Raw genomic sequence first — 26,900 nt, forward strand, 5'->3', positions numbered from 1 at the left:
GGTGCGGCGATGGGCTCCGACACGCAGCACCAGCCACCCACTCCAAGCCCTGAGCCAGGCTGCGGGCGGGGAACGGCGCGGATCCAGGAAACGGGGAGCAAGTAGCAGCTCAGCCTGGGTTTGGATGCAGAAGGCGGCTGTAATTGTGCCAGGGAGCAAACCCAGTTCCGCCTCCGCCACGGATCCGCGCCGACGGAGGCGAGCAGGGAAAGCGCGCCCGGGGGAAGGAGGCAGGAGGCCCAGCTGGGCTCAGGCCTGCAGCCTGCAGAGCCCATCCGCATACTGGAACTGGGGGCCGTTCTCGTACTCATACATGTCCAGAGCCACCTCACAGCTCTCCCGCACCACCCGCTCCTCGTCCTGGGCGAAGGCACGCAGGGTCTCCAGGCAGGAGGGCCGCGCGATGGAGCCCAGCGCCTCGGCGCACTCGTGCCTCACCATGGGGTTCTCAGCACGGCTGCACAGCGCGGCGGTCAGCTGTGGGACGCAGGCTTCGTCCTGCATCTGGCCCAGCACGTAGCCGATCTCGTGGCGGAAGAGAGCGCTGCCAGCACGGAGCCCTGAGGGAGGAGGTGAGAGTGAGTCCCCCAAACGTGAGCTGAGCCCCACATCCAAACGCTGTGGGGCAGAGGAAGCCAGAAGGCAGACAGTGGGCGCTGACTTTCCCCAGACGCGTGGGGCTTTGGGGGAACGGGATGCAGCCTCGTGCCACCTCCTGCCCCCACGTGCCTCACTGCTAAGTGCCTCACAGCCCTCCTGTGCTGCTGTGGGACAGGGAAGCCACGGCACAGGGTTTCCAAACCCTTGGCTCACACTGATGCTGGAGTGCACCGTCGGCTTCCCTGGGGCTGCAGAAGGTAACCAGCAGGGTGGTCATGGACTCTGCTCTGCCCCTTTCCCTTCCAGGGCACATGCACGCCCTCCTCCAGAATGACTCCCAAAGCTCACAGTGAGGCTGGATGTCCTCAACCCCTCCAGGATGGGGAAGCAGTTCCCCAGTCCCAGGAAACATCAGCACAACCTGGCAAACCCCAGAGACAGTGAGTGAGAGGGGGGCTGTGAGACAGCAGAGAGCACCGGGCGCTCCGCGAGCAGAGCGACAGGCAGCTCTAGAAGCAGCAGTGCAAGCAGCCACGCAGCTCTGGATTTGGGAAATCCAATTGTGGATTAACATGTGCAGATCTACAGCGAGCAGACAGCCCCAGGCCAGCCCTTACCATCAGCCAGTGCCAGCACAGCATCACGGCCCCCCAGGTTCCGCAGGGCAAACATGGCCCTGTAGCGGTCGAACAGCGGGCGCGACTCGTCCAGGAGCACTGCGTGCAGTGCGGCCACATCTGTCTCCTCGGCGGGGGGAGCAGGATCCACCGAGTGGTAGGGGCTGCTGCCCGGCTCCTCCCCGTGCTCCTGCAGCCACTCCAGCCTCCTGACGGCCAGCTGACACGTCTCTGCCACCTGTGGGGACGGGGACACGGTGTGGAGGCACTGCGCAGGGCTGGGAGCAAGCACAGAGCTCCTCTGAGCAGCAGGGCTGCGTGGCTGTGACAGCAACGGCGGCTCCAGTCCCTTGTGTCACCCTGTAGTCCCCAGTGTCACCCTCCCATGCCAACAGTGCCGACCTCATGGCACTGCCACCCTCACAGCCTCACCTCCACCACGGGATCCTCTGAGTAGTGCTTCAGGATGTCCAGCACCTCGGGATCCCCAATGGCACCCAGGGCCTCACCTGAGGAAAGGAGATGTCAGCAGGTGGGGGTGTTTCAGGCTGTCCGCCCTCCCTCACATTGACCGGTGTGAGAAACCCAGGAGAGCCTCAGGGATGCAGCTGTGCCCCAACACCCCAAAATCATAGAATCCTAGAATGGCCTGGCTTGAAAAGGCCCACAATGATCATCAGTTCCAACCCCCTGCTGTGTGCAGGGTCCCAACCAGCAGACCAGGCTGCCCAGAACCACATCCAGCCTGGCCTCGAATGCCTGCAGGGATGGGGCATCCACAGCCTCCCTAGGCAGAATGACAAGGTTGGAAAAGACCTCTGAGGTCATGAACTCCACCTGACGTCCCACCCCCGCCATGTCCACTCACCACATCCCCTGGTGAAGGCCTCTCATCCTACCGCTGGGATAGGATTACCCAGGAGCAGAGGCCGAGCCTCCCTCACCACAACCTCCTTTCACAGAGTTGGAGAGAGCCACGAGGCCCCTTCAGCCTCCCCTTCTCCACACTGACCCACCCCATTCCCTCAACACCAGACCCCTCACGGCCCCATTGCCCTTCTCTGGACACACTCCAGTGCCTCAATGTCTTTCTTGTAGTGAGGAACACAACGCTGAGCACAGCACTGAGCCTCACAGAGCTGAGTACAGGGGGACGATCACCTCCTGCTCCCTCTGGCCGCATTATTGCTGACACAACCAAGATGCCATCGGCCTTCTTGGCCACTCGGGCACACTGCCATGTCCTCCTCCCCAAAAACCACCGCCATGGCAACGGCCAGTGGGGAGACAAGGCCTGGCCAACCGGTTGGGCCAGGGGATGTGGCGACGTGCTCTCGGTGCGCGGCGCACCAACACATGGTGTCCTGCAGGGCCATACCTGCCTCATGCCGGACCATGGGCTCCTGCCGTCTGTCCTGCAGCACGCTGAGCAGCGCGGGGATGGCGGCACGGTCGCGCATCTGGCCCAGGCAGAAAGCCAGCTCGTGTTTCAGCAGCGCCGAGCTGTCGGCAAAGCCCCGCACGATGCAGTCGATGGCCGCGGGGCCGCCCAGGTTGCGGAGGGTGAAGAGGGCGCGGAAGCGGGCGGGAAGCGGCTGGGCAGCATCCAGCAGCGTGCGGCCGATGGCGGCCACCTCCTCCTCGGTCACCATGTCGGGAGCTCGGGGTCACGGCTCTCTGCTCACGTTCCTGTGTAAAAAAAGGATCCGAGGCGTCCGAGTGAGGCCCGCGCGGCGATGGGCCGGGAGAGTGGGCCCGGCCGCGTGACGATGAGGCTCGGACCCACGGGGCGGGGATGGGGGTGGAAGCGGAGCCGGCCGGGTGAGATCCCCGAGAGGGACCGGGACCTTAACCGGGCCGGAACCGGAGCGAAGCGGCCCGCAACGAGCCGAGCCTTAAACCGCGCCGGACCCGGAACCGCCCGGACCCGTACTCACCACGCGCAGCCATGATGGTCCCCACGTGACCACCCCGGAAGTTCCTACAACCGCTCTTCCGGTTGAGGGAGATGGGATGGCCGCCAGCGGAAGTGGGAGCGGAGGGGGAACGAGGCCAGCAGCGGCGCATGCGCAGTGGCGTTGGGGCAGGCGCGGGGCGGTGGGTGGCCCGGTGCTCTGCAGCGCTGCTCCGCGGGCTCTGGGTGCCCCGCGCCCTCCCATAGATGCTGTGGATCCCCAGGGCTGCCCCGTGAGGCTCTCCAGGGCTTCTAGGCTGCCCCACGCCCCCTCTTGCAATGATTCCCTATGACATCCCCATGGCCTCCCACTGCCCTTCTTGGCGGTTCCCTCACCCCAGTTGTGCCCCGCAGCCCAAACACAGAATCAGAAGTCACCGTTTTCCCTCCCCTGCCTGGACTGTGCGCTCAGCCAAGGGCATTTCTGAGCCCACCCAGGCCCCAGCCCCACAGGCACCCAGCAGTACGTGCATTCCTGCTCTGCGCTCCGCACATGTGGGTGTTTCCCAACCTGCTGCTGCTAACGGATGTGAAAGTGCTCTTGGTTGTGCTTTCCCACCCACCCCTCTCCTAGGCATGCTGATCTTCCATCACTGGTGTGAGATGGCCCGAGGCTGGCGGTGCTGAGCCCCTCGCAGGGAGCTTTGCAGCTCTTCTCCCACGCTCCCAGCTTGAAGGTCCCACCTCCTGGCTACGCACCATCACATTTTGGCTGCAAAATGCACCGATGTGTGAAAACGGGACAGGCTGCAAACAGACCCCACTCAATGCTGACAGCCGGTGAGCAGATCTCAGCATGGCGGGTGCCAGGAGGGAGAAGATTTGGGGCTGCAGCCAACTCGGGGATGTGGCAGCCACCCCACTGCCCCCCGAGCCCGGATCCATCCCCGTGGGAAGGCTGGCGCAGCCAAGCATGCCTGAGCTGCTCCCCCGCCCACCGCCTGGAACAAAGTGCTGAGGAAGGTGTCTGTGCCCAGCCCTGCCTTGGCACAGTGAAGCAGTGTGCCACGGGGCTCAGCCACCACTGCGTGATTTCTCAGCCGATAGCAGCAGAGCTGCGTGCTTCCCTGCACGGCAGCACAGTGGAATAGGGCTCAGACCCCCAGCACAACATTTTAGTCCTGCAGAGCTGGGTTTGCAGGTGCAGTTCCATTCCCAGCTGGTGCCAGCCCACAGCAAGTCACTGCTCTGCTTCCTCCTCCCCTCCCACGTCTGCACGCGTTTGCGCAACGGGTGTTGTGCTTTGGCGCTCTGCCTCCTCACTTCCAGCCCTTCTGAGTCCTGCCAACACCAGGGCTGCAGCCATACCCTTGCAACGGGATGACCTGACAACCCTCTCCCCGGCCAAACCACGACCCTGCTTTATTCACACAATACAGAGCACATCACTACATTGCTCAAATCCCAGCAGAGAGAGCCCAGGTGTGAGATACATCCCTCTGCCTGCAGCCGAGAGGCAAAAGCCAACATGAACCGAAGGGCTGACACCGACCCACAGGGCCCAAGGAGGAGCACGGCGTGTTCCCCCTGCAGCCGTCAGCCCTCCCCACAGTTCTCAAAGTACTGACACATCAGTTCACGCACTTGCTCAGCCCGGCCGTCCTCCATGGCAGCGGGTGCAGGCTGGCAAGGCTTGGGCAGCTCGGTGGGCTCGGTGCCCTCCAGCCACTCCTCGTTGAATGGGTTGTCGTGCGCCTCGCAGACGTTGTGCAGAATGCAGCAGGCCAGGACGAGGGTGGGCAGCAGCTCCAGGCTGCAGTCATCACACTTGAGGAGGATCTGCCAGCGGGCCTTCAGGCGCAGGAAGGCGTTCTCGATCACGCTGTGCGCCCGCTTGAGGCGATAATTGAACTGCAGCTGGCGCTGGGTGAGGCTCTCATCCTCCTGGTAGGGCTTGAGGATCCAGTCCTGCAAGGGGTAAGTGGCGTCACCCAGCAGCACGTACTTCTGTGCCTTGCCCATGAAGTCCTTGGGCGGGTTGGGGCACAGCCGGCCCTCCTTGGCCAGCACCCAGAGGCTGGAGCTCTCCAGCACCGCGCTGTTCTCCATGCTGCCGGGAAAAGCGGTGGAGACGTCCCAGAACTGGCCCAGCCCATCCACGGTGGCCTGGGTGAGGATGGAGTGCCAGCCCTGCCCGTTGCAGTAATCGGCGCTCAGGCGCAGCGGGGGGTTGATGGGGATGTGCAGGCTGTCCAGGGCTCCGATGCAGTGCGGGAAGCCCCAGCGGGTGCGGAAGATGCGCACCATGTTCTCCAGCTCCTTCTCATCGGGCAGACGGAGGTAGAGGGGTTTCAGCAGCAGGACCACGGCGTAGCTCACCTCTCGCACGCACGTCTGCACGGTGGAAGGCCCGACGCCGAAGAGCGGGCTGAGAGTCTGGTACTCCACATTGGTGGCCAAGTGCCACAGGGCCACAGCCACCCGCTTCTCCAGGGGCAGCGTGGGGTGGAAGTGGGAGCTGTGCGGGGCCAGCCCCGGCCGCAGGCGGTTGCAGATGTAGAAGAAGGTCTCCCGGGACATGCGGAACTTCTCCAGCCAGTCCTGGGGGCCGAATTCCTTCAGGACCACCCGTTCCCACCAGTCTGCGCCCCGCAGGCTGGGCCAGGCGCGGGGATAGAAGTAGCAGCTGGTTCTCCTCCGGCGAGCGATCAGGAGCTGCGGGGAGACCGTGGGGCTGTGAGACAGCTGTTCCACAACCCTAATTCCCCCTCAGCCCACATTATTTTGCCCTCTGAGGACAAAGCAAGCTCAAGCACCACAGGATGAAGGGATGCCCAATGGCCCTGGGCTCCAGGAGCTGCTGCAGGGGGATCAAACCCTTGCATTCCTGTGAAGCCCCAGGAACCTGTCCTTTGTGCCCTTCCTGTCCCCATCCCTTGAGTTCCTCTGTCCCGTATCTTTCCTGTTCTCCATCCTTTCTGTTCCCAGTCTTTCACCCTTTATCCCACTGTGTCCCTGTCCCCCACATTTCTGTGATCTCTGCATCTTTTACAACCCCTCTCCCTCACATTCCTACATCCTCTGCTTCCTCTGTACTTTGTGCACTGCCTTTTGTGTCCAGGCTCTCATTCGCATGTCCTTCAGGTCCCCGGTCCTTTTTTGTCCCCCTGGTCCCTACCCTTGGTGTCCCTGTGTCCCCTCTGTGTCCTTCCTGTCCCCCTCCTTTGTGTCCATTATTTGTGTCCCCCACACCCCATCTTATATCTCCCTATGTCCTCATGTCCTCCATCAGTCACATCCCATTTTTTGTGCCCCCATGTCCTTTGTATCCCCTCTGCAACCGCTGCCCCTCATGCTCAAAACCCCCCTCTTCTGTGTCCCCCCCATCATTTGTGTCCCCATCCCCGCTATTTGTGCCCCTGTGACCCATTTACCTTCTGTCCCTTATCCTTCCGATCCCTCATCCTTTATGCCCCCCATGCTCCCTCCTTTACATCACTGTACCCCCTGCCCCCCATTGACTGTATCCCATTTGTTGTGTCCTCTGCATCCCTTCATGCCCAGCCTCACATTCCCCATTTCACCATCTGTCCTTTGTGTCCCTGTGACCTCTGCGTCCTTCACATCCCCACGCTTCGTCTGTGCCCCCTCACCTACCACTGTCTCTCCATGCCCCATTTTCCATCACCTCCGTGTCCCCACACCTCTACACCCCCAGCCCTTCGTGCTCATCCTTACAGCCCCATTCCCCGATCCCCGTCCTTTGTGTCCCTGTGACCTCCACCCCTCCCCACCTCCCCGTCCCCATTTCCGCCCCTCACCGTCATCAGCCGTTTCTGCCGCTGGCTGTAATAATGCCGGATCCACGCCCGCCGCTGCGGCCCATCCCAACGCCCGGCCATGGCCCTCCTCCGCCCTCCCGCCCGCCTCGCCAAAGCACACAGCAGCACCAGCAGCCGCTCCCGCATTTTCAAATCGAGAGCCTGGGCCGCCCTGGAAGTGATTCGGCCGCAAGGTCACGGCGGGGCGGCGCCGCCTCGGCCCGGCCTGGAGGAGAGCGGGTGCGGCGCAGGTCGGGCTGCGGGCCGGCAGAGGGGGGCACGACGGGGCTTCCCTCACTCGCTCCGTGTGATTTGGTTTTATTTTGAGTGAATGATCGAGGCTGTCTTTAGCTTCCGTTTATTAGTGCTCGTTGTAAACGCAGCCCGGCGGAGGAACAATGAGTAACAGGACAGGGCGGGCGCGCTCCCCGCCGAGGCCCCGCGGATCGGAGCAGGCCGCGCCGTTGTCATAACAACGCCCGCTGGTACTTCCTGTATTTATTCGAATAGGCGGACGGGCCTCCCGTCGTGCCCCGCGCGGAGGGGCGGGACTTCCGGCCGGCAGCGGCCGCCATATTGCGGGAGCGCTGGGGCCGGCACTGGTGACGGGCGGAGGCGGAGCGGGATCGGACCCGGTGGGCAGGTAGGCGGGTGGGGCTGCCGGCCGGGCTTGAGGCTGCCTTCACGGTTCTGGGGAGCTGGGTCCAAGCGGGTGGGACCCCAAGGCTGCCCGGCCGGCCGTTTCCCCGGAGATGTGGGCCCTGGCGGGGCGGGCTGTGGAGGGGCCGGGCCTGGCGGGGCGGAGCCGGGCCGGGCGGGGCTGCCCCGCGTCGTGCCCCGCGCTCTGAGGGCCCTCGGGCCTTGTAGCAAGCTGTGCCCTTCCTCTGTAGCCCAAACGTGGTGGGATGAGGCCGAGCTTCAGTGGGAGAGCTGAGAAATCCTCTTATGGCTCCTCTGCTGCCACAGAGCTGCGTGGGGCTGCAGACCGTTGGCGGTTTGAGCCTCTGCCTGCAGAACTCTGCTCTCTCCTCACCGTGCTCATCGGGGAACGGGCAGCACATCTGTCCCCTGGTGTGCTGTCAGCATCTGTCTGAGCTGCCCAAGGTGCATCCCTCGTGTAGCTGCCCTCTGCTGCCTTGTTGGGAAGGCTTGGCCAGTCCTGGAAAGCAGCTCTGCTGCTGTCAGGCAGCTTCCTCAATCGTATCACGGTGGTGAATGGCAGCTGAGCTTGTGGTGCACGCTCTGGTGAGAGAGTGAGGAAGCAGGGACAGAAACTGTGGTCAGGAGCTGCGTGTGTACGTGCAGCAAAAGCTGGGGCTGAGCTGCTGGTGCTCTGACAGCTTTTAGTGGTCTGAAGGAACTGAGCAATGCTTTGTGCCCTCTGTTATTATTTTTTAATGACTTGATGCTTTCCAAAAGGGAAATAGTTTATACGTTGGGTGAATTACAGGGTTGAGGTCTTAAAAGCATCTCCTGTGTGTGGGAAGAGGGGGAGGCAGCTGTCAGAGCAGAGTCATCCATCAGAGATGCCATGGGCTTTATTGCTCAGATGGATTTCCTGTGATTTATAGCTCTCCTGAAGGCATAGTGCTCATTTTCTTGTGAAGTGCTCACTCTTATTGAGTTAGGGTGTTTAATGGTGGTGCCTGGTGTTCTGTGCCCAAGGTTTTCTGTTCCCCTGCTGGCAACAACACTTCATAATAAAGACTGATCTTTTTTATTACCATTATTTCATGCAGAAGCAGAATATTCTGGGGCTGTCGAGTGAAGTCACTGCATTTTCTGAATCCTTTGGCCCCGTTTTAGTGAATTAACCAGGGGGCAGTGCTGCATTTCCAGTAGCTTAGAAGCACTTTGAATTGCGTGTCTTCAGTGGGGCTCGTGGACAGAGTTGCTGGTAAATTTTTAATCTTGGCTTTTAGAGCAGTGACTCACAATAAGGCTTTCGGTAAAGCAGAGCTTTTATCTGGAGCTGGGTGCTCTTAACAGCTGCTTATAACTTTGTTGTGAGGCATAAGGGGAGATAAGCAGGTGAATGCGCTTCGCAAGGTTTTGTTTTCATTTAGAAATGAAACCGAATGACCGGAGTTAGGAGCTGTGGGGGAAAACAAGCTGCAGGCTGCCTGTGGGTTGTAAGTGCTGCACATGGGAGGTTACGGGGCCTTGAGGAGGCAAAGTGCTTTCCGTCCATTCCCAGGGTGTGACAGCAGGGCAGAGCACGCAAACTCCTTTAAAAAAGCCCTGAAGGGTTCTGTGAAGTGCTGAGAATGAACGCGGGGAGCTTGCTTTCTTGCTTCCTCCAGTTCTGTTGTCTCGGACGCTTGGCGTGGATGAACTCCATCCTCAGTGCAGCACCTGATCCCCAAATCCTAAGAGGCGCTGCCAGCAGCTCGGCTGGGAGGTGAATGCAGGGCTGTGGTGGCACAGAGGAGCCGTGTGAGTTTTGGTCAGGGATCGGGCGATGGCCTCCAGGCCGTTGGCGTTTTGGGAGAGGGGGCATCTGAAGGCAGAGCCCTGCAGCGTTGATGCGTCCTTGTGCGACCAGCAGAGCCAGCTCCTGTACAGCACGCAGCTCCACACAGGGGATGCTTCCTTCCCCTCTGCCTGTGCACAGGGCAGGAGCTGCTTCCTTGCATGTGCAGCGGCAGAGGGAGGCGACAGAACCTGGTGGGTGCTGGGCCAAACCTGATCCATACTGCAGCCCTCGGCGCTTCATCGAGCCAGGAAAGGAAGAGCCGCACAAACGCTCTCAACACACCTTTGTTAATTATTGCATCTCTAAAACCAGAGAGCGTGGTGATGGTGGTGTTGTTGTTTTTCCTGTGGCCTCTGTTGTTTGTTTTGCCTTCGTCAGAGGTGAACCTGTTAGGAGCCTTCCTGCTAATGAGGTGCAGAACTTGACCCACAGGCGAGGGCTGACACAGCGCTGACCCTGCAGCTCATTGCATCCCTACGCCCTCTGTGTTTCCCAGCCCGTGGCTTCCTGTGCTGCTGCAGACTTTGTACTGTTTTTGGCTTCCCTGGGAGCAGGCGTGGCTCTCGTCTTTATGAAGCGTTGCGGTGAAAAGGTGAAAGGAAGACAGAACTGCTGCCTGCAGGCGATAAAAAGGGGTTTAATGGTGATGCTGGTTGTTGTTTTTTCTTTTTGAGAGGTTCCCTGCTGTGTGTGTGATTGTCGTGGCTGCTCGCATCAACCCCGCTGCTGTCATCTGCAGTGAGATGTGTGTGGAATGAAAAACGTGATCTGGGAAGGGAGAGGAGCGAACCTGCAGCTTTCCTCAGTGAATAAAAGCTGGGAAGGAAACCTGGGAGCCCCTCGGCTGGGGATCTGGCTCTGCGTGCAGCAGTGAGGAGGGTTTGCCCTTCTCTCAGGCTGAGCTCTGCAATTCAGCTTTGGTGAGCTGCACGATTCAGGAGGTGAGCAGCTGGAAATGCTCATCAGCAGATGCTGGCTTCCCTCCTTTCCTTCCAGGCGTGGAAAGAAGGGTTTGGGAGAACGTCTGTCCTACCAGTGGTGGTGATACCTGAGCATTGCTCACGTGAAAGAAGCAGTGAGAACAGCACTTCTCAAAGGAAGTCATGCATCGAAGAGAATTTGGTGGGGTGAAAGTCCTTGGGGTTGTAAAAGCACGCCGAGGAGCTTGCTGGTGTGCTGTTTGTTGTTCACAAAGGCTCCTTCAGAGGTGCCGCTGTCCCTTGGTTTCCTGCAGGCGTTTCCTGGCACCTGCAGCTCCATGCTGTGCTGTGAGGCTCTTTGCTCCTCACGCTTCATGCAGGGCTCTGCCCCGAGTGCTTCAGGTGAGCACTGCTGTGCTGTGCTGGTCAGAGCCCCTCTGCCACGTCTTTAGGGCCAAAAGCAGACACAGAGCCTTCAGGTGGGTGCAGGGAGCTGATGCGGGGCTCTGTGAGGTCTCGGAGCACTGATGGGTGTGCAGTTGTTGCACAGCATCAAGTGTTTGTCACCTCAGGACTGAACTGCAGGCCGGGCTCTGCTCTGCCAGGAGGGGTGGTGTAAAAAGGCACAGATAGCACACAGCTTGGTGTGGATCTGCAGCGCCTCCAGCTTTGGCTCTGCAATGAACCCGAAGGCTGAATGCAGGCAGGTGGCAAAAATATTGTAGCTACACCTTGCAGCGCTTTGCTTTTCAAATCCAGCTTGAATTGAGCCAGCTAGAAGTGGGCATTTCTGGTACGTGGGCACCCTGGAGCTGGTGGCAGCGAGCACACAGCAGGCTGGGGCTGTCTGCAGGATGCACAGACTTACACAGGCTGTGGGAAGGCAGGAATAGCATGGCTTCCTCCTAGGACAGACCTCGTCTTCTTGGTGTGCTGTTGAATTTCCCTGCCACCCTTGAGGGTGAGGTTTGGGGTTAGAATCCATGTTTGTACAGCATGGAGCTGCAGTGTGTGAAGCTCTCTGAGCCCACGCCTTGGGTTTCCAGAGCTCAGGGCAGCACATTGCTGTGTGGTGGGATCGTGTCTGTATCTGCAACACAGAGCTGAGCCATTCGGAGAAGAAACTTCCCGTGTGTGGCACCTCCTCGTGGATCGTGCACCTCGTGTGGGTTCTGCGCACTGCTGTTCTCTTGTTCACAGTGTAAAAAATGCATTTGGTTGGAAAGCCCTGGTTTGAGAAGTCTTGCTGGCTTGAAAGATGGATGTGGAAGATATGTAGTGAGAAACGAGCTGAAAACGAGGAGGGCCGTGGGATGTGATGAGGGGTTTTAATACTGTATATTTCTGACTCCATCGTTGGAAAATGCCAAAGGCTTGTGAGGAGCTTTTGGCTGTGATGCCATCCCTGGTGGCTGGCTTTGTTTGGTGGAAGCTGATCACTGCTCAGCCTGGTGGCTGCCTCTGAAAAGAACGTGGGAAGTGGCAAAGCAGAGGCTGGGGGCTCAGTCCTCAGCTTCTGAGTGAGGAGTCGTAATATTTGGGGGACGTTTTCTTCCCCTGTCTGTTGCAGCAGACTAATTACTGATTGGACTTCATGAGCAGAGAGCCCTGAGACGGCTGCACTCCCCAGCCCTGTTCCTTCCAGCATGGACCAGGATTATGAGAGACGTCTGCTGCGCCAAATCAACATACAGAATGAGAACACCATGCCCTGTGTGAGTACCAGTGTCTGCGCCCACTGGCCTCTGCCTGGGTGTGAAGCTCTGCTCTGTGTTTCCTTCCTGTGGAGCTTTGGGAGACGTGGGGACCCATCTGTTGTTGGGCTGTCAGCAGGTGTGAGTTCCTGATTAGGAGGAGCCCAGTAACGGTGCTGTGACACAGACGAGCTCAGTTTGGGTTGCAGAAGTGGATTAAGGTGCGCTGATGTGGCGTGATGATGCCTTTCACAAATGGTCTCGGTTGCATGCAGAGTGCAAATGTTGGGTTCTAACAGACAGAACAGCCTTAGGACTGGAGGCCAAAGTAGCCCAAGAGGGCACTAGAGAGCAGGGGAAGGCAGCATCAGTGCTTCTCAGTCCCTGAGCAAACCCTTCTGGAGACATTTCCAGGCACGAAGGGAGCAGCGCCAACTTAACAAGGGCAAATGATGCCCGACCTTCCTGGGAGCCTTCTGTGACAGCGCAGTTTCACTTGCTGGAGGAGAGGGGGGAGTAAAAGTCACTTATGCTGAGTTCAACAAGGCTTCTGGTAGTCTCCCTCACCTCTGCTGTAGCAGAAATGAAGGGTGGGCGGTCTGGGACGGAGGTGGTGCAGCCTCCCCAAGTCTGTGGGGAAGGTGCTGACGTACCTGGGACGGAGCTGCAGGCAGAGGGAGCTTGACAGGCTGGAGGAGTGAGCTGGGGGACCTCTCCAACATCAGTTATTCCACCAAAGCTGTGCCCACAGGTGAGGTACCTGCAGCTCACACAGGGCGCCTTGCCCTGCTCCGGCCTCTTCAGCAGCTCCGTTTTGGGGATAAGCAGGTGCCTCTCCCTTCTAGTTAGGCATATTTAGCTTGGATGTGACCTCTGTGATGTCTTTCAGACCCTTTGCTGAGATCAGTGCTTGTGTTCCTTCATCTCTCTCGTTCTTTAATTCAGGTAGCAGAGATGAGAAGGACCCTGACGCCTTCCAATTCTCCAATGTCATCTCCCAGTAAACATGGAGACAGATTCATTCCCTCGAGAGCTGGCGCCAACTGGAGCATCAACTTCCACAGAATAAATGTAAGCTCTGCTCCCCTCTCAAAACCTTTGAATAAGGAAGGTGGGCCTCGTTTTGTCCAGAGCTGCTGTGTGGATCATTTGCAGCACGGCCTCATAGCTTCTTTTGAAGAGTTGCTCTGAATGTGCATCTTCTACCCCACAGTGGCAGCCTGCTGTCTGCTGGCTGTTCTACACCCAGAGGTTTCTGTAGGGTGATTGCATGCTTTCCCCTTTCAGGAAAATGAAAAATCACCAAGTCAGAACAGAAAAGCAAAGGATGCTACGTCAGACAATGGCAAAGGTGAGACCTTCTTTCTATCGCCGGCAGCCACAGCTGCAGCTTTTATTTCCATTTGGTGCCAAGCTCAGGAGCCAGGTGAATGCTGGCACTCGGGTGCTTGTGCCAAAAGCTATGCTGGTGTCCTAAAAAATACATCTTGAAGTGGGAGTGAATGGCAGGTCACCTCAGCAGGCCACTGATGGGCATCTGGGAAGCAAGGGCACGTTTGTGTTCTGTGATTTACTGTCACAAAGCACTTTTCTGAGGGAGAGGAAGGAGTTCACTACGAGCTGTAATTCCTGGGAATTAATAACTGGGAATCCCAGGCTTATTAAGGAGCCCTGTGAGAGTACAGGCTGTGGGCCTGTTGGTCTCTGCTGAGCTTCTGTGGCTCCGAAACACCCTGCCTCACCTCCTGTTTGGGTTCACAGATGGCCTTGCTTATTCTGCCCTGCTGAAGAACGAGCTCCTGGGAGCAGGGATTGAGAAAGTGCAGGACCCACAGACAGAGGACAGGAGGTTGCAGCCTTCCACTCCGGAGAAGAAATCTCTCTTCACTGTGAGTTGTTTGCATTCAGACCAAGGGAGGCTGTAAGTCTGTGAGGGGAGCGAGGCACACAGCTCTGTGAAGCTGCTGATGAAAGCAAGTTAGTATTGTGACTTATGTCAGATGCTGAGAACAAAATTTGTTTGCTTGTAAAGGCAGTACGAGCACCTGCAGTGAGCTGTGTGCTTCCTATTGCTGTACTGCCAAGGAAACTGAGTGGGACTGAAGGTTTTTTACCCGCTCCAAAACTGTAAGTGAGCAAATCAAGGCCTCAGACTTTAGTGGAGGTTAACTTTGTGTGTGTGTGTACATCTGGAACACAGAGAACAGGGGGGAACTGAGGAGACTGAAAAACTGACAGTGGGTGTTGGAGGTTGCCAGGCACTCGTGCCTGTTCTGTGAGGGATCCTCTGACTCCTGGTGTGCTGAGCTGTGCTTTCTTCATGCAGTATTCCCTCAGCACCAAACGTTCCAGTCCAGACGATGGCAATGAGGTCTCACCGTATTCCTTGTCTCCTGTCAGCAACAAAAGGTATTACTGACTCTGCACAAAGAAGGGAAGGGTTGGGTTCTGTAGGGTTGTGGTTTTTTTTTCTAAGGCAATTGAAATTGCCACTTGGATTGGATTTGGAAGTCTGAGAAAGGCAACAAATATGGACAGGCAACTTCTCTGGGGATCTGTGCAGGTGTCCAGCCTGCTTACATCTGCAGGATGTGTTGTCTGAGCAACCACAGCCAGCTCACCTTTTGCTACCGAGCTCCTTTGCAGAGGCAGAACCCAATTCCCTCCACTCTTATCTGCTGGAAGGAGTTTTACTGCCTCTTTCTGTTTCTGTAGAAATGTAGACTTGCTTTGGAGAGCAGCTGCGTCCATCTGTGCAGCCTGCTGTGGTGTGCAGCATCCTGTAGTTGTTTTTCTGTCTGTAAATAGTCAGAAGCTGCTCAGGTCGCCTCGAAAACCAACTCGGAAGATCTCCAAGATTCCTTTCAAAGTGTTGGATGCCCCAGAACTGCAGGATGATTTCTACCTGAACCTGGTGGACTGGTCCTCTCTGAACGTGCTCAGCGTTGGCCTCGGGACGTGTGTTTACCTATGGAGTGCTTGCACCAGCCAGGTAAAGGCAGAGCAGGAAACCCATTGCTGCAGGTGTCATCCAGGCACAGAGCTGTGGAAATGCACTGTGTGAGCAGCCCGGTGTCTGCAGTGCTCTGTCCCAAGCCACTCCCTCATCAGAGCAGCACCTGCTGGTATGTTTTCAAACTAATGGTGCCTTATTTTGCCAGGTGACCCGGCTGTGTGATCTCTCTGTGGAAGGAGACTCTGTGACGTCCGTGGGCTGGTCGGAACGGGTCAGTATGACAGGACCTGTAACATCAACTGAAAGTTAAAGGCTATCGCTGGAGCTGGGTGGCCCTTCCTCACCAGTTTTAGCTGCTATGGTTTATTTTTCTGTATTGCCCTGAATTCCCTGTGTGCTGTAAGTTAAATCTGTCTCTGCTAAATGAGGGGGTAAAGAGAGAAACCTCTTGGATTTTGTGGCTTTTTGGGTATTCAATAAGAGAGATGGGAGGGAGAAAGAGCCAGGTCACTTTTCTAGCTCTCCACAATGAAGTGCTACAACAAATATGTTCCATCCTGGCTACGTGGCTCTCTCCAGCAGGGAGAAGATGGAAGATAGAAGAGCTCTGGATGCTTTCTGTCTCATGGGATTTATCCTGAGGCTTTTCCTGAGCATGTAGCTTTTTGTGTTACATCTGTCTATGCCTATAGCTTTACTGATGGTTTTCTGTTTGTCCAGGGGACTCTGGTAGCTGTTGGCACTCACAAGGGCTTTGTACAGATCTGGGATGCGGCTGCAGGAAAAAAGCTCTCCATGCTGGAGGGACACACAGCCAGAGTTGGTAAGGAGGTGGGAGGTGGAAGATCCTGCATGTTTAGCTCCTGGATTTATTTTTTTTACTCTTCTCCTACCAGGGATCTGCTAGAAATAGCAGAGCTTCAAACAGCCCCACAACTGATATTTATGTCCTGCTGTGTGCTGAGCTGCCTTGAAAATGTTGCCACCTAGTAATTGTGGTGTTCTGATCTTGAGTGTGGTGGTGTTTGAGTGCCTCTTGCAGCAGGTGTTTCCTCCATGTCTGAGGCATTTCAGTTTGGTTACAACACTGCTTTTTGTTGCCACCTGCTTCCGCTTTCAGCCCTGCAGGCAGCAGCTTCGCACTGAGATTTTCAGTTCTGTGCATTTCAGGGACTGTTTTGTTGTTGTTGTTTTTATCAGAGGCATTGAATCTGAATGCTGAACGATTTGGGGCTGTGAGATCCCTGCCGAGTTCAGCCTTTGTGCTTTACTGCCTCGTGAGATGGGATTGGTCTCTCGTAGCTCTGGTAGCTGTGCTCTGCCTGCTCCTGCAGGCCCCAAAATGCCCTCGCACACCTCTTGTCTCCCTCTCTCGCAGGGGCCCTGGCATGGAATGCAGACCAGCTGTCTTCTGGGAGCAGAGACCGAATGATCCTCCAGAGGGACATCAGGACCCCCCCCCCTGCAGTCGGAGCGGCGGCTCCAGGGCCACAGGCAGGAGGTGTGCGGGCTCAAATGGTCCACAGACCACCAGCTCCTGGCATCTGGGGGGAATGACAACAAGGTACGGCGCTCAGTGCTGCTCACGTGAGGCTCAGCATCTCTACATCCTCACCGAGAGCTGTCAGCCCCCCCCCTTTCTTTCAGCTGCAGTGTGGAAGGGCTCTTATTTCAATTGCTGGGCTGTGTCCAGCTGTAAATCACGCTAAGCTTCTCAGTCCTCTCTCTCTAATAATATTAAAGAGGCAAATTTAATTTTGCTCCTGTGTTTGGCTAATTAAATCCATAGCTTGACTCGGTTTTGAGTTCAGTGAGGCTAAGCTGTGCTTCCTGACTTGGTTTAGGTAGCGTACAGTGAATAATGTTCATGCATGCAGAAGGAAACAGAGCTTAGGAGCTGTGTAAGCTCTGATACCTACAGCACAGAGCTGTGTCTCACTGAGTGCCATATGGAGGAAGCATCTGTTCCAAAGCAGCAGCATTCGGAGCCCTTTGGAGCGGGTTGCTAGGTAGTGACTGCAGCCAGTGTGACAGCATGGTTGTACCGAGCTCCTTGTCAGGGCGTCTGCAGACGAATTTGAGCTGTGTTTTTAGCTGTGTGTTGGAACAGTGCGGCCCCACAGATGAAAAGTTTTGAGGTGTTGTTCAGAGATGCCGGATCTTTGGCTTCATGAGCTTAACCTGAGGGCTTCTGTGGGCCGGTGGCTCCTCGGCTGGGCTCAGTGCCCGAATGAGACGGGGGTCAGGGCTGAGAGAGCCGGGCTGGCTGTGCTTGGGCAGAGCTGTGGGAAGCCACCACGTTTCCCAGCCCTCATCAATCCCAGAGCAGCTCTCGTGCTCTGTGGGTGTTGCGGACACGCGACTGCGGTGCGGCTGTGCTCACATCTCCTCCTTTCTCCTCCAGCTCCTCGTGTGGAACCATTCCAGCCTGAGCCCCGTGCAGCAATACACGGAGCACCTGGCTGCAGTGAAAGCCATCGCCTGGTCTCCACACCAGCACGGCCTCCTCGCCTCCGGCGGCGGCACCGCCGACCGCTGCATCCGCTTCTGGAACACGCTGACAGGGCAGCCCCTGCAGTGCATCGACACCGGCTCCCAGGTGTGCAACCTGGCCTGGTCGAAGCACGCCAACGAGTTGGTGAGTCCTGTGTGCCGCCCTCGCTGCTGAGCTGCCTCGGGGTAGGAAGCGCCGCATCCCTTTCCCCCTCTTCCCTTTCCCTCTCTCCTTCCAGGTGAGCACCCACGGCTACTCGCAGAACCAGATCCTGGTCTGGAAATACCCCTCCCTCACTCAAGTGGCCAAGCTGACGGGGCACTCGTACAGAGTCCTGTACCTGGTAAGCAGTGGCCGTGTTTCCAGAGCAGCTGCTGGAGGTGTGCTGAGATGAGCGCTGTCAGCTGCCTCTGCTCGTGGTGGAGATGTGTGAGCGCTGCCCTGCAGGCGATGAGAAAAGCTCTGCCTGCTTTCCTTGCCTGCAAGGGATGCTTTGATTTACTGCTATGAAAATGTGAGGCTTTATTAATGAACAGCAAAGCTTGCCAGAGCTCTTCAGAGGGAAGCACAGGATCTCTCCTCATTCCCATAAGGCTCGGTCACTGTTTGTTGGTAACTGCAAGCAGGGAATGACACGATGCCTTCAGCCTTCCTAATTCCATATCAAAGCACCTGGTGTAGGTAGGAGATCCGGGTGGATTAACTGCCTGCTTACCTTACGTTGGGCTTTTGGCAGAGTGCTGGCAGGTGATAAATACTGCTGATAGTGTTTTGCGAGGTGGATTCCAACCCAGCTGACTAATGAGTGGCATTTACCAGCTCTATCGGCTTCCTGCCTCAACACACGTGTGTAATGTGGGGAGGAATGGCCCCAGTGATAGCTGGCGCGGGGAAGGCGAGTCGAATCTCATGCATCCCAGTCAAGGTTTGTTTTCAACCTCAAGGATGCAGTCGGGGCTCAGGGCTGCTCTCTTGGCTGCAGGCGATGTCCCCAGATGGGGAGGCCATCGTGACAGGAGCTGGAGACGAAACCTTGCGGTTCTGGAACGTCTTCAGTAAAACTCGCTCCACGAAGGTAAGGGTGCGCGCAGCCGCAGCAGGAATTCCGGCTGTTTGCTCTCTTCTTCAGCCTCACCTCTGGGTCCTTTAACCTCACCCTGCGGATTGAGGGATGGTTGCAATTAAGAGTTAAACTTGGCTGCAATATAAAAGGCTTTTCGCAGTCATGAGATACAATAAAAGGCTGGCTGTGCACACGCAGGGCTGCGTGACAAGGCATCATTCTGCCAGCTGCCCTGGAACTGTGCTCACCTTGAGCCCAGCACCATCCATCACTGCTGCTGGGATGCGGTCAGCTGACGGTGTCCTCATATTTTATTATCCTTCAGCTCCTTGCTTAATTGCTGCAAGTGGTGACTGGGGGTAGCAGCAGCGTGCTGTGCCCACGTGTGGTGCGGAGAGCAGCACTGAGGCCCCGAGGAGGGCTGTTGGTGTGGGGCTGTGGTGCAGCATTGCAGCACTGCACACCGACGTGGGAATGGCACGCTTGCCCGCCACGCTCCTTGTTATCAGTTGGGGGGTGGGGGAAGGAAAAAAACCAGATGGGAATATTGATGGTGTTGGACTTTGAATGTGGTGCCCTGAGATGCCTCGGCAGCGTGGTGGTGGCGGTTGAAGCTCTGCAGTGCTCAGTGCTGCTTTACCTTTTGTTGTAGGAGTCCGTATCCGTTCTGAACCTCTTCACCAGGATACGGTAAAACCCCCCCACGCTGCGGCCCAGGAGAGCCCAGCCTCACGCAGCAGGATGGAACCACTGCTTTGGTGTGCATGGGACCCCAGAGAGCAGCCGGGAGGGGAGGGAGCCCCGCTGGGCCTGGAGGACGGAGCCACAGGCACTGATTAAACGGTGCTTGTGAACGGCGCTGGGACAGCGTTTGGCTGGGGCTGGGGGGTGGGGGGTGGGAGGGAACTGCCCAAGGTTCGTGGATTCGTCCTTTGTCGAAGGGGTGCGGGTGGAAGAGGTCGAAGCGGCGCCCTCCAACCCTTGTTTTTTCTTTTGTACTGGAGAAAACGTGTTTACATGGAGCACTGAGAGCGGACCAAGGCCATCCCAACTGCTGTGTTGTAAGCTCTTAGGAGAGACGAGAGTATCCTTGCCCCTGTGGGGCAATGCCCCGGCTGAGCCTTGGCCTCTCTGCTATCTAAAGGCACTCGTTAGAGCCTGGGATCCCCGTTGCACCAGAGAACCACTTATTTCCTCCGAATGAAGCAGGTGCCGCAGTGCTGCTCCATGAGGCTGCTGGGTTCTGGCCCGTTTACCAGCCCTCCAGACCTAACCTAACATCTTTGAAGAGGCTTCACCTCGGAGGGCACGCGCTCAGAGCAGCTCCAAATGGCTGTGGTGTGTTTTAGGCCAGTCCTTTATTTAACAGAGAGGGGAAAGAAAACCAAACAAAAACAAAACGAAACACTGGCTTTCAAAAGCGAAGCGGTGTTGCAGGCGGAGCTGCCCGGCTGCGTGCTGGTTGGTTCCTGAGGACGGCCTCCCGAGGACAAAAGCAGTTGCGATGAGCTTGAGAAACAAAACCACTGCTGTGGGGTCTGGTTGATTTCAGAGGGAGCCCGGCCTCTTGTGGCTGGAAGGAAGGGGGGAAGCGCCGCGCCGGGGTGAGAGGGGGGCTCTCTGTGTGAAGCCAGGCAGAATTTGGTGCCCTTTTGTGTTTTGTTTGGTTTTCCTTTCTGTTTTTTAATCTCCTCGTCGATGCCGGGGGACCTGTTGATTTTCTTTGGTGTTGAAGCTGTGTGGAAGAGAGTCTGTGTCTGCGCCCGGGGCGCTGAGTGCCGCGGGCTGTGCTGCAAAGCGCTCGCGTGTTGCTTTTAATTTAAGGAGAAGCTGTTCTGCTTGCAGCAGCCTGTTCTGTCCCCCCGTGTCTGTGTGCCACCGCTGTGCCCTCCCTCCCGCAGCGCCTCTGCTGGCTGCTCCTCTGCTCGGCATTTCCCTGGCTGTGTAAATAGACCTCGACCTGTTCCGTACGCTGTAGGGGCAGCGCTTCTGTGGCTGCACGGCTGTGAGCCGCCGCCTCCAGCAGCCCCTCGCGTATCACTGCGGTGTTGTTCTACAAACCCATGTTGGCACAACCGCCCTGTTCTGGCAGCAGGAGCGCAGCACTCGGTTCGGGCTCGCTCTGAAGGCCTCCCGATGCATCTTCCTTGATTTATTTTTTGTTTTTGGCACTGTTAAACGTGGTGGTGGAGCACTGAGTGGATTTTGATGGGCACGGATCCCAGCCAGCGCAGGTTGGGGGCTGCTTGGGTGTGGGGTGGGGGCTCAGCTGTTGTGTGGGAGCTGAGGGGGGCAGGGGGCGAGTGGGGCTGCGTGCGGGGCTGCGTGCCCTGATGGAGCAGGGAAAAGAGGAAAGAAAGCCTTCATCTGCGTTGTCTGTGAGCAGGGGGCAGCCCGGAGTCTGTGTGCCAGTCTGTGACCGTGTGGCGTTGTTAGATATACAGCATCGTGTGGTGGGGAGGGGGGAAAGAAGAAAGAAAAAAAAAGAGGAACAGAAACAAGTATTGAGTTGTAACTTTTCCATGTAAAGCGTTCTAACTGGCATTAAACTAGTTGTGAATTGACACCGCTCGGCTCTTCTCACCTCGGCGTCCTGGGGGCTCCCCGAGCTCCACGTGGCCGCAGCCGTTTGGTGCCGTTTGGTGCCGTTTGGTGCCGTTTGGTGCCGGCTATTCGCGGGGCAGCGGTTCCGGCGCCCAGGGGCACGGAGCTGCGCCCAGCCCGTTGCCGCAGTCGCCGTTGCCGGGGCGCCGGTTCCAGCAGTGCTGCGGGCTCCCGGGGCCGGGCATGGAGCCGGGGACGCACAGAGCCTGGGTGCCGCTCAGCACCCTGGAAACGGATTTCCCTCTGCCGCTGTGCAGGTGAGGCGGCGCTGGGAGCTCGGGGTCGGGCCCTGCGGGTGCCGCGGGCGCTGATGTCCCCTGGTGCCCGCAGCCAGCAGTACGTGACGCTGCGGGGGCCGCGCTGCGCCCCGGTGCTGAGGCAGGCGGTGCGCTGGAAGATGGCCCCCATGGGCAGGGATGCGGCGGGGCAGAGCTGGGCGACGGAGCCGAGCTGCCGCGGGGCGGAGGACGCCGGGGACGGCCTCACCCGTAGCACGGCCTGGCAGCGCTGGCAGCGCTCACACGGCGCTCCTGAACTGGACCCGCTGCCCCCTGGTAGGGAGCTGGGTGGTGGGGAATGGGGAGGGGAAAAGCAGGGCACTAACCGGGAACTGGGGAGGGGGAAACTGCGGGGTTCCTCGGGGGGAGTGAGGTGGGGATGTGGGGGGAGCTGGGGGGCGTCCTGCTCTCTGCCCCCAGCTCTGCAGCCTGTTTCCCCCCCAAGTCTATGACCAGCATCTGCGGGACGTTGCCTGCTGGGACCCCACTGTCCCTGCTGCCTACCTGGGGCCTGGCACGCGTTGGGGAGCCTTCCTGTGGCAGGAGTGCCCCGTCCTGGGCAAGGAGTACGGTAAGAGCTGGGGGGGATGGCAGCGCGCCCTGCTGTGCCCACCTGAGCCCCCCCTCACCGTTTTCCTTCTGTTCTGCAGTGGCCACCCGCAGCCAGGGCACTGCGGCGCCGGGGGGCAGCTCAGGCTACGTCCCTTTGTTGTCCTTCTGCAGCCCCCAAACCACCACGCGGGATGTCTGCAGCTGGAGCCTCCTGCAGCACCAGCCCTCAGCCCCCCCCAGCTAACAGTGCTGCTACGGGGGGGTGAGGGGAGGGCGAAGCCTCTGTGCGCAGCCCAAGGAACAGAGGCACGGTCAGCGTTGTGGTGGGGGACCCTCTACCCCCGATGTCCCGTGCAGCACAGCTAGCACCACGTCAGCTCTTTATTAATAAAAACAGTTCTGTCTCCCTGTGCCCACCGGGCCCCGCTGTGCCCGCATCCCTGGGGGTGGCTGCCTCCCAGGGCGGGGGCCTGGCTCTGGCTTTGCCCTCTGATCAGTGCTCACACAATGAGCTCAGGGGCTGAAGCACGGAGGGAAGGGGGTAGGATGGAGCCCTACGGCCCGCGGGGGCTCCCTGGGGGTGCTGGAAGGTACGTGGGGACCCCCCCCTCCTCCTCCCCACCTTCTGGGGGGTCCCAGAGCCGGTCCCATGTGCTGGTGGCCCGGTGCCAGCCAGGTCCCTGTTGGCTTCACGTCTTCTTGTGCCTGGGAGGGAGGGCAGGGTGAGGGGCTCCCACTGAGCTGGGGGTGAAGGGGCCGCCGCCCCTCACTCACCGCTGCAACAGGCTGAGCTCTGGCCAAGCCCCCATGGCCGCCAGCTGCTGCTCCAGCTCCAGGATGCGCAGCCCGATGTACCCCGAGGTCAGCAACAAAGCCACCATCCTGGGGACAACACAGGTCAGGGACAGGGACACAGAGCGGGGGTGGCGGTGTCCCCTGCCCAGGGACTCACAGCAGCAGGTAGAACACGATGATGGTGTTGAAAGCACCCAGCTGTGCGGCGCTCCGGGCTGGCAGTGCTGTGCGGGGTCGCCCTGCCAGGAGGAGGCGGTGTTGGGGACGGCAGCGTGGCCAAGAGAGGCGTCGTCAAGGCCAAGAGAGTTGCACGGCTCTGCCAAGGGCACTGCTCACCTCTGCCCAGAACTGGACTGGCCTCTGCCGTCTCCTCCTCTTTTTCCTCATCCTCCTCTGCTCTGTTCAGCATCGGGTTCGGCCCATCTGCACGTAACCGGGATCCATTCGTCGAGTGCCTCGGGACCCAATGGGGCGCATGGGGCGGCCCCAAGAAGGGAGGCCTACAGGGTGCCTACAGGGGCTATGGGGTGTTGTGGGGGGCACACTGGGGTGGCTGCTCACCCTGCAGCTCCAGACCGTCGGGCTCCGGTGTGCACTGCTCCAAATCTGAGTGGCTCGAGGTCTGCAGGAGGACAGGGATTTGTTGGAGGATGGGTGGGGGGCTGGCAGGGGGCTGGGGCTTCTGAGCACCGCATTTCCCCCCAAAAGCCCCCCCTGGGGCCATGCAGCGCCGTTGCGGCCGTTCCCTCACCAAGGATTTCTTAGGGCTTTGCTCAGTGCTGTGGTTGAGGGGAGAGGCCGGGGGGCTCCAGGTGTCGTCCTGCACAAGGAAAGCTGCAGCGGGGTGCAGGGGGCACAGAGCCCGGCCCCTACCCAGCACACCGCCTACCTGCAGGTGTCTGCAGAGCGATTTCAGCAGCTGGTAGGTGGCCTCACGCCGGCGCAGCGACACAAAGAGGAACTGCGGGCAGAGAGATGGGCAGTCAGTTCCCCCCCGCGGCCCCATCCCTACCGCCCTCTCCCCAAGCTCACCTTGTCCCCCTGCTCCGTGCGGATGCTGAGTGCGTTGGGCACCAGCAGTGCCGTGTTGGTCTTTTTGAGGGCACAGACAGAAGCCACCGGGACAACAGCCTGAGGGGAGCAAGCGTGGTCAGACCCTGTGCCCCCACACCACCCCACACCCGCCCCGCGCCCACACCTTGATGTCCCTGAGCAGCACACTGGCGTGGAAGCAGAGGTGCCCGGAGGAGACAAAGAGGCGGCCGTGGTAGGGCACCTCGCGCTGCCAGGCGCAGGAGAAGCAGGCCAGCAGAGCCTCGCGCCCTGCGATCTCCTCAAAGGCTTTATGGAAGGCAGCACAGTGCTTGCTGAGCTGTGGGGAAGCCGAGGCGTGGGGCTGAGCCCTGGCGCCCCCAGTACCGACCACAAAATGGGGATGGGGTCCCCCCTCCTCTCCCCCAGGACTCACCGGGTTTAGGGATCCTGGCTGACCTGACGCCTCCGGGGTCTCGGTGCAGGTGGAGGCGTCGTAGGTTCTGGATCTGCCGGGAGCAGCAGCCACTGAGCCGTGGGGGCCTGAGGGCTGTGGCTCAGGGATGCAGCACTGCAGGAAATGGGGGCTGTGAGTCAGGGACGCAGCACCCACCTGGCGAGTGCAGGGTGCGGGTCCTGCTGCGCGCTGCCTCTCTCCTCCAGGCTCTGCCACGGCTTTTCCAGCACCACCCTCCTGCTCCTCCGCAGCCTCCTCGACATGGAGCAGCCCGGTGCTATGCTGTGGGCGACACAAACAGGTGAGGGGGGATGAGAAAAGGGAAGCCTACCCCGTCCCCAGGCCCTTCACCTGCCCCACGCTCACACAATTGGCTGCAGTTATCCACAGGCGATGGTGCACGGGGTCCTCCTTGCCCACCTGTCCCCTGCCGTCCAAAGAGGGGGACACTGCCTGTCCCCTGCCAACATTGGGGTGCTCAGCACCCTCCGATCAGCCACCAAGGCTCACCGGGACACACAAGGAGCAGCTCGACCTTTCAGAGCCTCTCGGGTGCTGCCTGCCCCATGCCCTGAGGTCCCCGGGGCCCCGCAGGGCACTCTGCGTGGCAGCCACCGTGGCCCCACTCCAGGAAGTGCCGTGCCCCGGGTTTTCCCCACACATCAGCCACAGCCCTGGGGACCCATTGGGGATGACAGCTGTGTCCTCAGGGCGGCCGTGGCACCCCCAGCACCCGCTCATAGGCAGCGGGTGGCAGCTCCCAGGTCCCTCTGTGGTTCCCAAGGTGGACACATGGGGGACCGAAAGGCAGAGAGCAAAATTCCTGCGCTGAGGCGGCCGCCCAGCCCAGGTGGTACCTGGTGGTGGGGAGTTGAGCCCTCCCGTCCCGTCCCAATGAACCGTAGCCCTGCGCTCCCACGCGTTCCTTCAGCCTCAGCCCACAGCCTCCTCCTCCTCTTCCTCTTCCTCCTCCTAGTGAGGAAGGGCAGGCAGGCGGGGCTGGGACCGGCCGCAGCAGGTTTGCAGGGAGGTGTCGGGTGGGGCTGGACGGAGCAAAAAGCACATGGGTGTGGGGGGGCTGTAAAGGGCATCGCCACCACAATGGCACAACCGTGGGATCCCCGGTGGGATGCAGGATGCCCACCCCCTCCCCCCCCGTGCCTACAGCCCTCTGCGGGATCTGCCAGGTGTGTGAGTGCCGGCACCGCTGGGTACCACCACCCCGCTCTGCCCACGGGGGGGAAGGGGTTCGGAGTATCCCTCCTCCCACAGAAGGGAGGGCTGAGCCCTCCACATCCCCCCCAAACCAAACTGCCAGGTAGCCCCGAGGGGAGCAGGGCAATCCGTTGGCCTTGCCCGCAGGTGACTGGGACAGGTGCCAAGGCTGCCAGCCCGGCCCCGCTCACCCTTGCTCCCTGCCCCGTGCTGACACAGCACCGCGCTGCAGGGAGCGGCCAGAACCCGCACTGCTGCAGCTCCCCATGCTCAGCCTGCAGCCCAGCACCGCGTCACTGCATCACCAGCAGCCCTGCAACGCCGCGTCCCACCCCGTCCCTGCACGCGCACTGCCCTTGCACAAACACGTGTGCGCGCACCCCTCCGCACGCTCCCCCCCCATCGCTCACCGCAGCCCCCGTGCTGCACAGGCCCCGCCTCCATTCCTTTCGGGCCCCGCCTCCTTCTCCTCAGGCCCCGCCCCCTCGTGCTCCCTCCTTCCCGCCACGTGCCCACCACGTGCAGGGCCCTCGCACCCTTTTGGCTGCGCCCCGTGTTCCCGGGTGCCCCTCTGCCCGCTGGGGCCCGGGCCTGGGCGCAGCTCAGCCTCCCGCACCGGGCCCCACAGCGATCACCACAGCGGTGCGTGGGGGCCTCTCGCCCCTCGGAGCCGCCCGAGGCAACGCGGCCTTCAGCCCCAGGGTACAGTCGAGGGCCGTGCGATCCACTAAGGCCGCGTGCCCGGGCCGCAGCGCGGCACAGCCGAGCCCGGAAATCCCCCAGGCCGCTGCCGCCCTTCTCCCGGTCCCGGGAGCACCGCACGTTCGTGGAAGCGGCGGAGCCTGCTCCGCAGCTGAGGGCTTGGCAGCGCCGGGCGGCTACCAGCCCCCGTGCGGTAAGGAACGCTCCCATTGGCCGCTGGGACGCAAGGGGCGGGACAAGGCACCTAGGAACCAATCATCTCCCTCCAGCTCTCCCGCGCGGCCGCCATTTTGTTTGCGGGCGCGGGCCGCAGGCGCCATTTTTGTTGAGGGCGGCCATCTTGCGGTCTGCACTCCGTGCCTCCCGCACAAGCCTCGCTGTGCGCGGAATGCGGCGCAGGGATCCTTCCTCACGTCGTTCTGAGGGGGCTGCCGGGGCCCGAGCTGCTTCTGGGGGTCGCGCACAGCTCAGGGCAAGCACAGCCCCTGGGCCTGGCCATCCCACACCAGAGCAGATGGCTCAGGGCCCTGCCAACAGTGGCATTTATTCAAGTTCAGAGGTGAGCTGTGTTTGTTCCTTCTTTTTTTCTTTAAAAAAAGTGCTACGTGTACACACTGACCTTACAAAGCGAGTTAGAGCCGAGGGCCGGGCGCCCCGTCCGGCAGCGCGCCTGCAGCCCGGCCCTCTTAGTGTTACAAACACTGTGTTGTGCAAACACACGGGGACAGCC

At 59.6% G+C, this 26,900-nt stretch overlaps 5 protein-coding genes across 11 annotated transcripts; 2 read left to right on the forward strand and 3 right to left on the reverse strand.

Annotated features, from left to right (window-relative positions):
- Positions 1-119: 119 nt before the first annotated feature.
- DOHH (deoxyhypusine hydroxylase) lies at positions 120-3,288 on the reverse strand. The gene is made up of 5 exons (XM_052702244.1): positions 3,155-3,288; positions 2,596-2,906; positions 1,650-1,726; positions 1,218-1,455; positions 120-560 (listed from the first exon to the last, which is right to left on the reverse strand). The coding sequence occupies exons 2-5, from the start codon at positions 2,867-2,869 to the stop codon at positions 250-252; spliced, it is 900 nt and encodes a 299-aa protein (XP_052558204.1). The 5' UTR covers positions 2,870-2,906; positions 3,155-3,288; the 3' UTR covers positions 120-249.
- Positions 3,289-3,848: 560 nt separating this feature from the next.
- On the reverse strand, positions 3,849-7,418 carry LOC128090143 (uncharacterized). Of its 2 annotated transcripts, none has more exons than XM_052702231.1 (2): positions 6,933-7,418; positions 3,849-5,826 (listed from the first exon to the last, which is right to left on the reverse strand). In XM_052702231.1, the coding sequence occupies exons 1-2, from the start codon at positions 7,077-7,079 to the stop codon at positions 4,708-4,710; spliced, it is 1,266 nt and encodes a 421-aa protein (XP_052558191.1). In that variant the 5' UTR covers positions 7,080-7,418; the 3' UTR covers positions 3,849-4,707. The 2 variants fall into 2 exon arrangements, with proteins under 2 accessions (XP_052558191.1, XP_052558192.1); XM_052702232.1 differs by lacking the exon at positions 6,933-7,418 and adding an exon at positions 5,928-6,575.
- A 30-nt stretch (positions 7,419-7,448) lies between these two features.
- Positions 7,449-21,101, forward strand: FZR1 (fizzy and cell division cycle 20 related 1). Its single transcript, XM_052702225.1, is given in 15 exon segments — positions 7,449-7,575; positions 11,899-12,043; positions 12,968-13,093; positions 13,310-13,373; positions 13,784-13,911; positions 14,349-14,431; positions 14,831-15,014; positions 15,184-15,249; positions 15,699-15,801; positions 16,357-16,433; positions 16,435-16,542; positions 17,383-17,616; positions 17,711-17,815; positions 18,455-18,547; positions 19,188-21,101. Coding segments are annotated over 14 exon segments (1,482 nt in total). The 5' UTR covers positions 7,449-7,575; positions 11,899-11,974; the 3' UTR covers positions 19,230-21,101.
- Positions 21,102-21,196: 95 nt separating this feature from the next.
- On the forward strand, positions 21,197-22,227 carry TEKTIP1 (tektin bundle interacting protein 1). Its single transcript, XM_052702246.1, has 4 exons — positions 21,197-21,396; positions 21,470-21,693; positions 21,863-21,988; positions 22,068-22,227. Exons 1-4 carry the CDS (start codon positions 21,323-21,325, stop codon positions 22,211-22,213), a joined length of 570 nt encoding a protein of 189 aa, XP_052558206.1. The 5' UTR covers positions 21,197-21,322; the 3' UTR covers positions 22,214-22,227.
- A 105-nt stretch (positions 22,228-22,332) lies between these two features.
- Positions 22,333-26,877, reverse strand: LOC128090146 (GRAM domain-containing protein 2B-like). Of its 6 annotated transcripts, none has more exons than XM_052702241.1 (12): positions 26,790-26,877; positions 24,410-24,535; positions 24,233-24,305; positions 23,963-24,136; positions 23,797-23,895; positions 23,654-23,725; positions 23,516-23,584; positions 23,326-23,386; positions 23,101-23,187; positions 22,922-23,003; positions 22,744-22,851; positions 22,333-22,674 (listed from the first exon to the last, which is right to left on the reverse strand). In XM_052702241.1, the coding sequence occupies exons 2-12, from the start codon at positions 24,514-24,516 to the stop codon at positions 22,659-22,661; spliced, it is 948 nt and encodes a 315-aa protein (XP_052558201.1). In that variant the 5' UTR covers positions 24,517-24,535; positions 26,790-26,877; the 3' UTR covers positions 22,333-22,658. The 6 variants fall into 6 exon arrangements, with proteins under 6 accessions (XP_052558201.1, XP_052558200.1, XP_052558199.1 ...); XM_052702240.1 differs by lacking the exon at positions 26,790-26,877 and adding an exon at positions 26,291-26,364; XM_052702239.1 differs by lacking the exon at positions 26,790-26,877 and adding an exon at positions 26,005-26,102.
- Positions 26,878-26,900: the final 23 nt, after the last annotated feature.

The sequence above is a fragment of the Tympanuchus pallidicinctus genome, unplaced genomic scaffold (genome assembly GCF_026119805.1).
Source record: "Tympanuchus pallidicinctus isolate F22 unplaced genomic scaffold, pur_lepc_1.0 scaffold43, whole genome shotgun sequence".
In the NCBI taxonomy this organism is placed as follows: domain Eukaryota; kingdom Metazoa; phylum Chordata; class Aves; order Galliformes; family Phasianidae; genus Tympanuchus; species Tympanuchus pallidicinctus.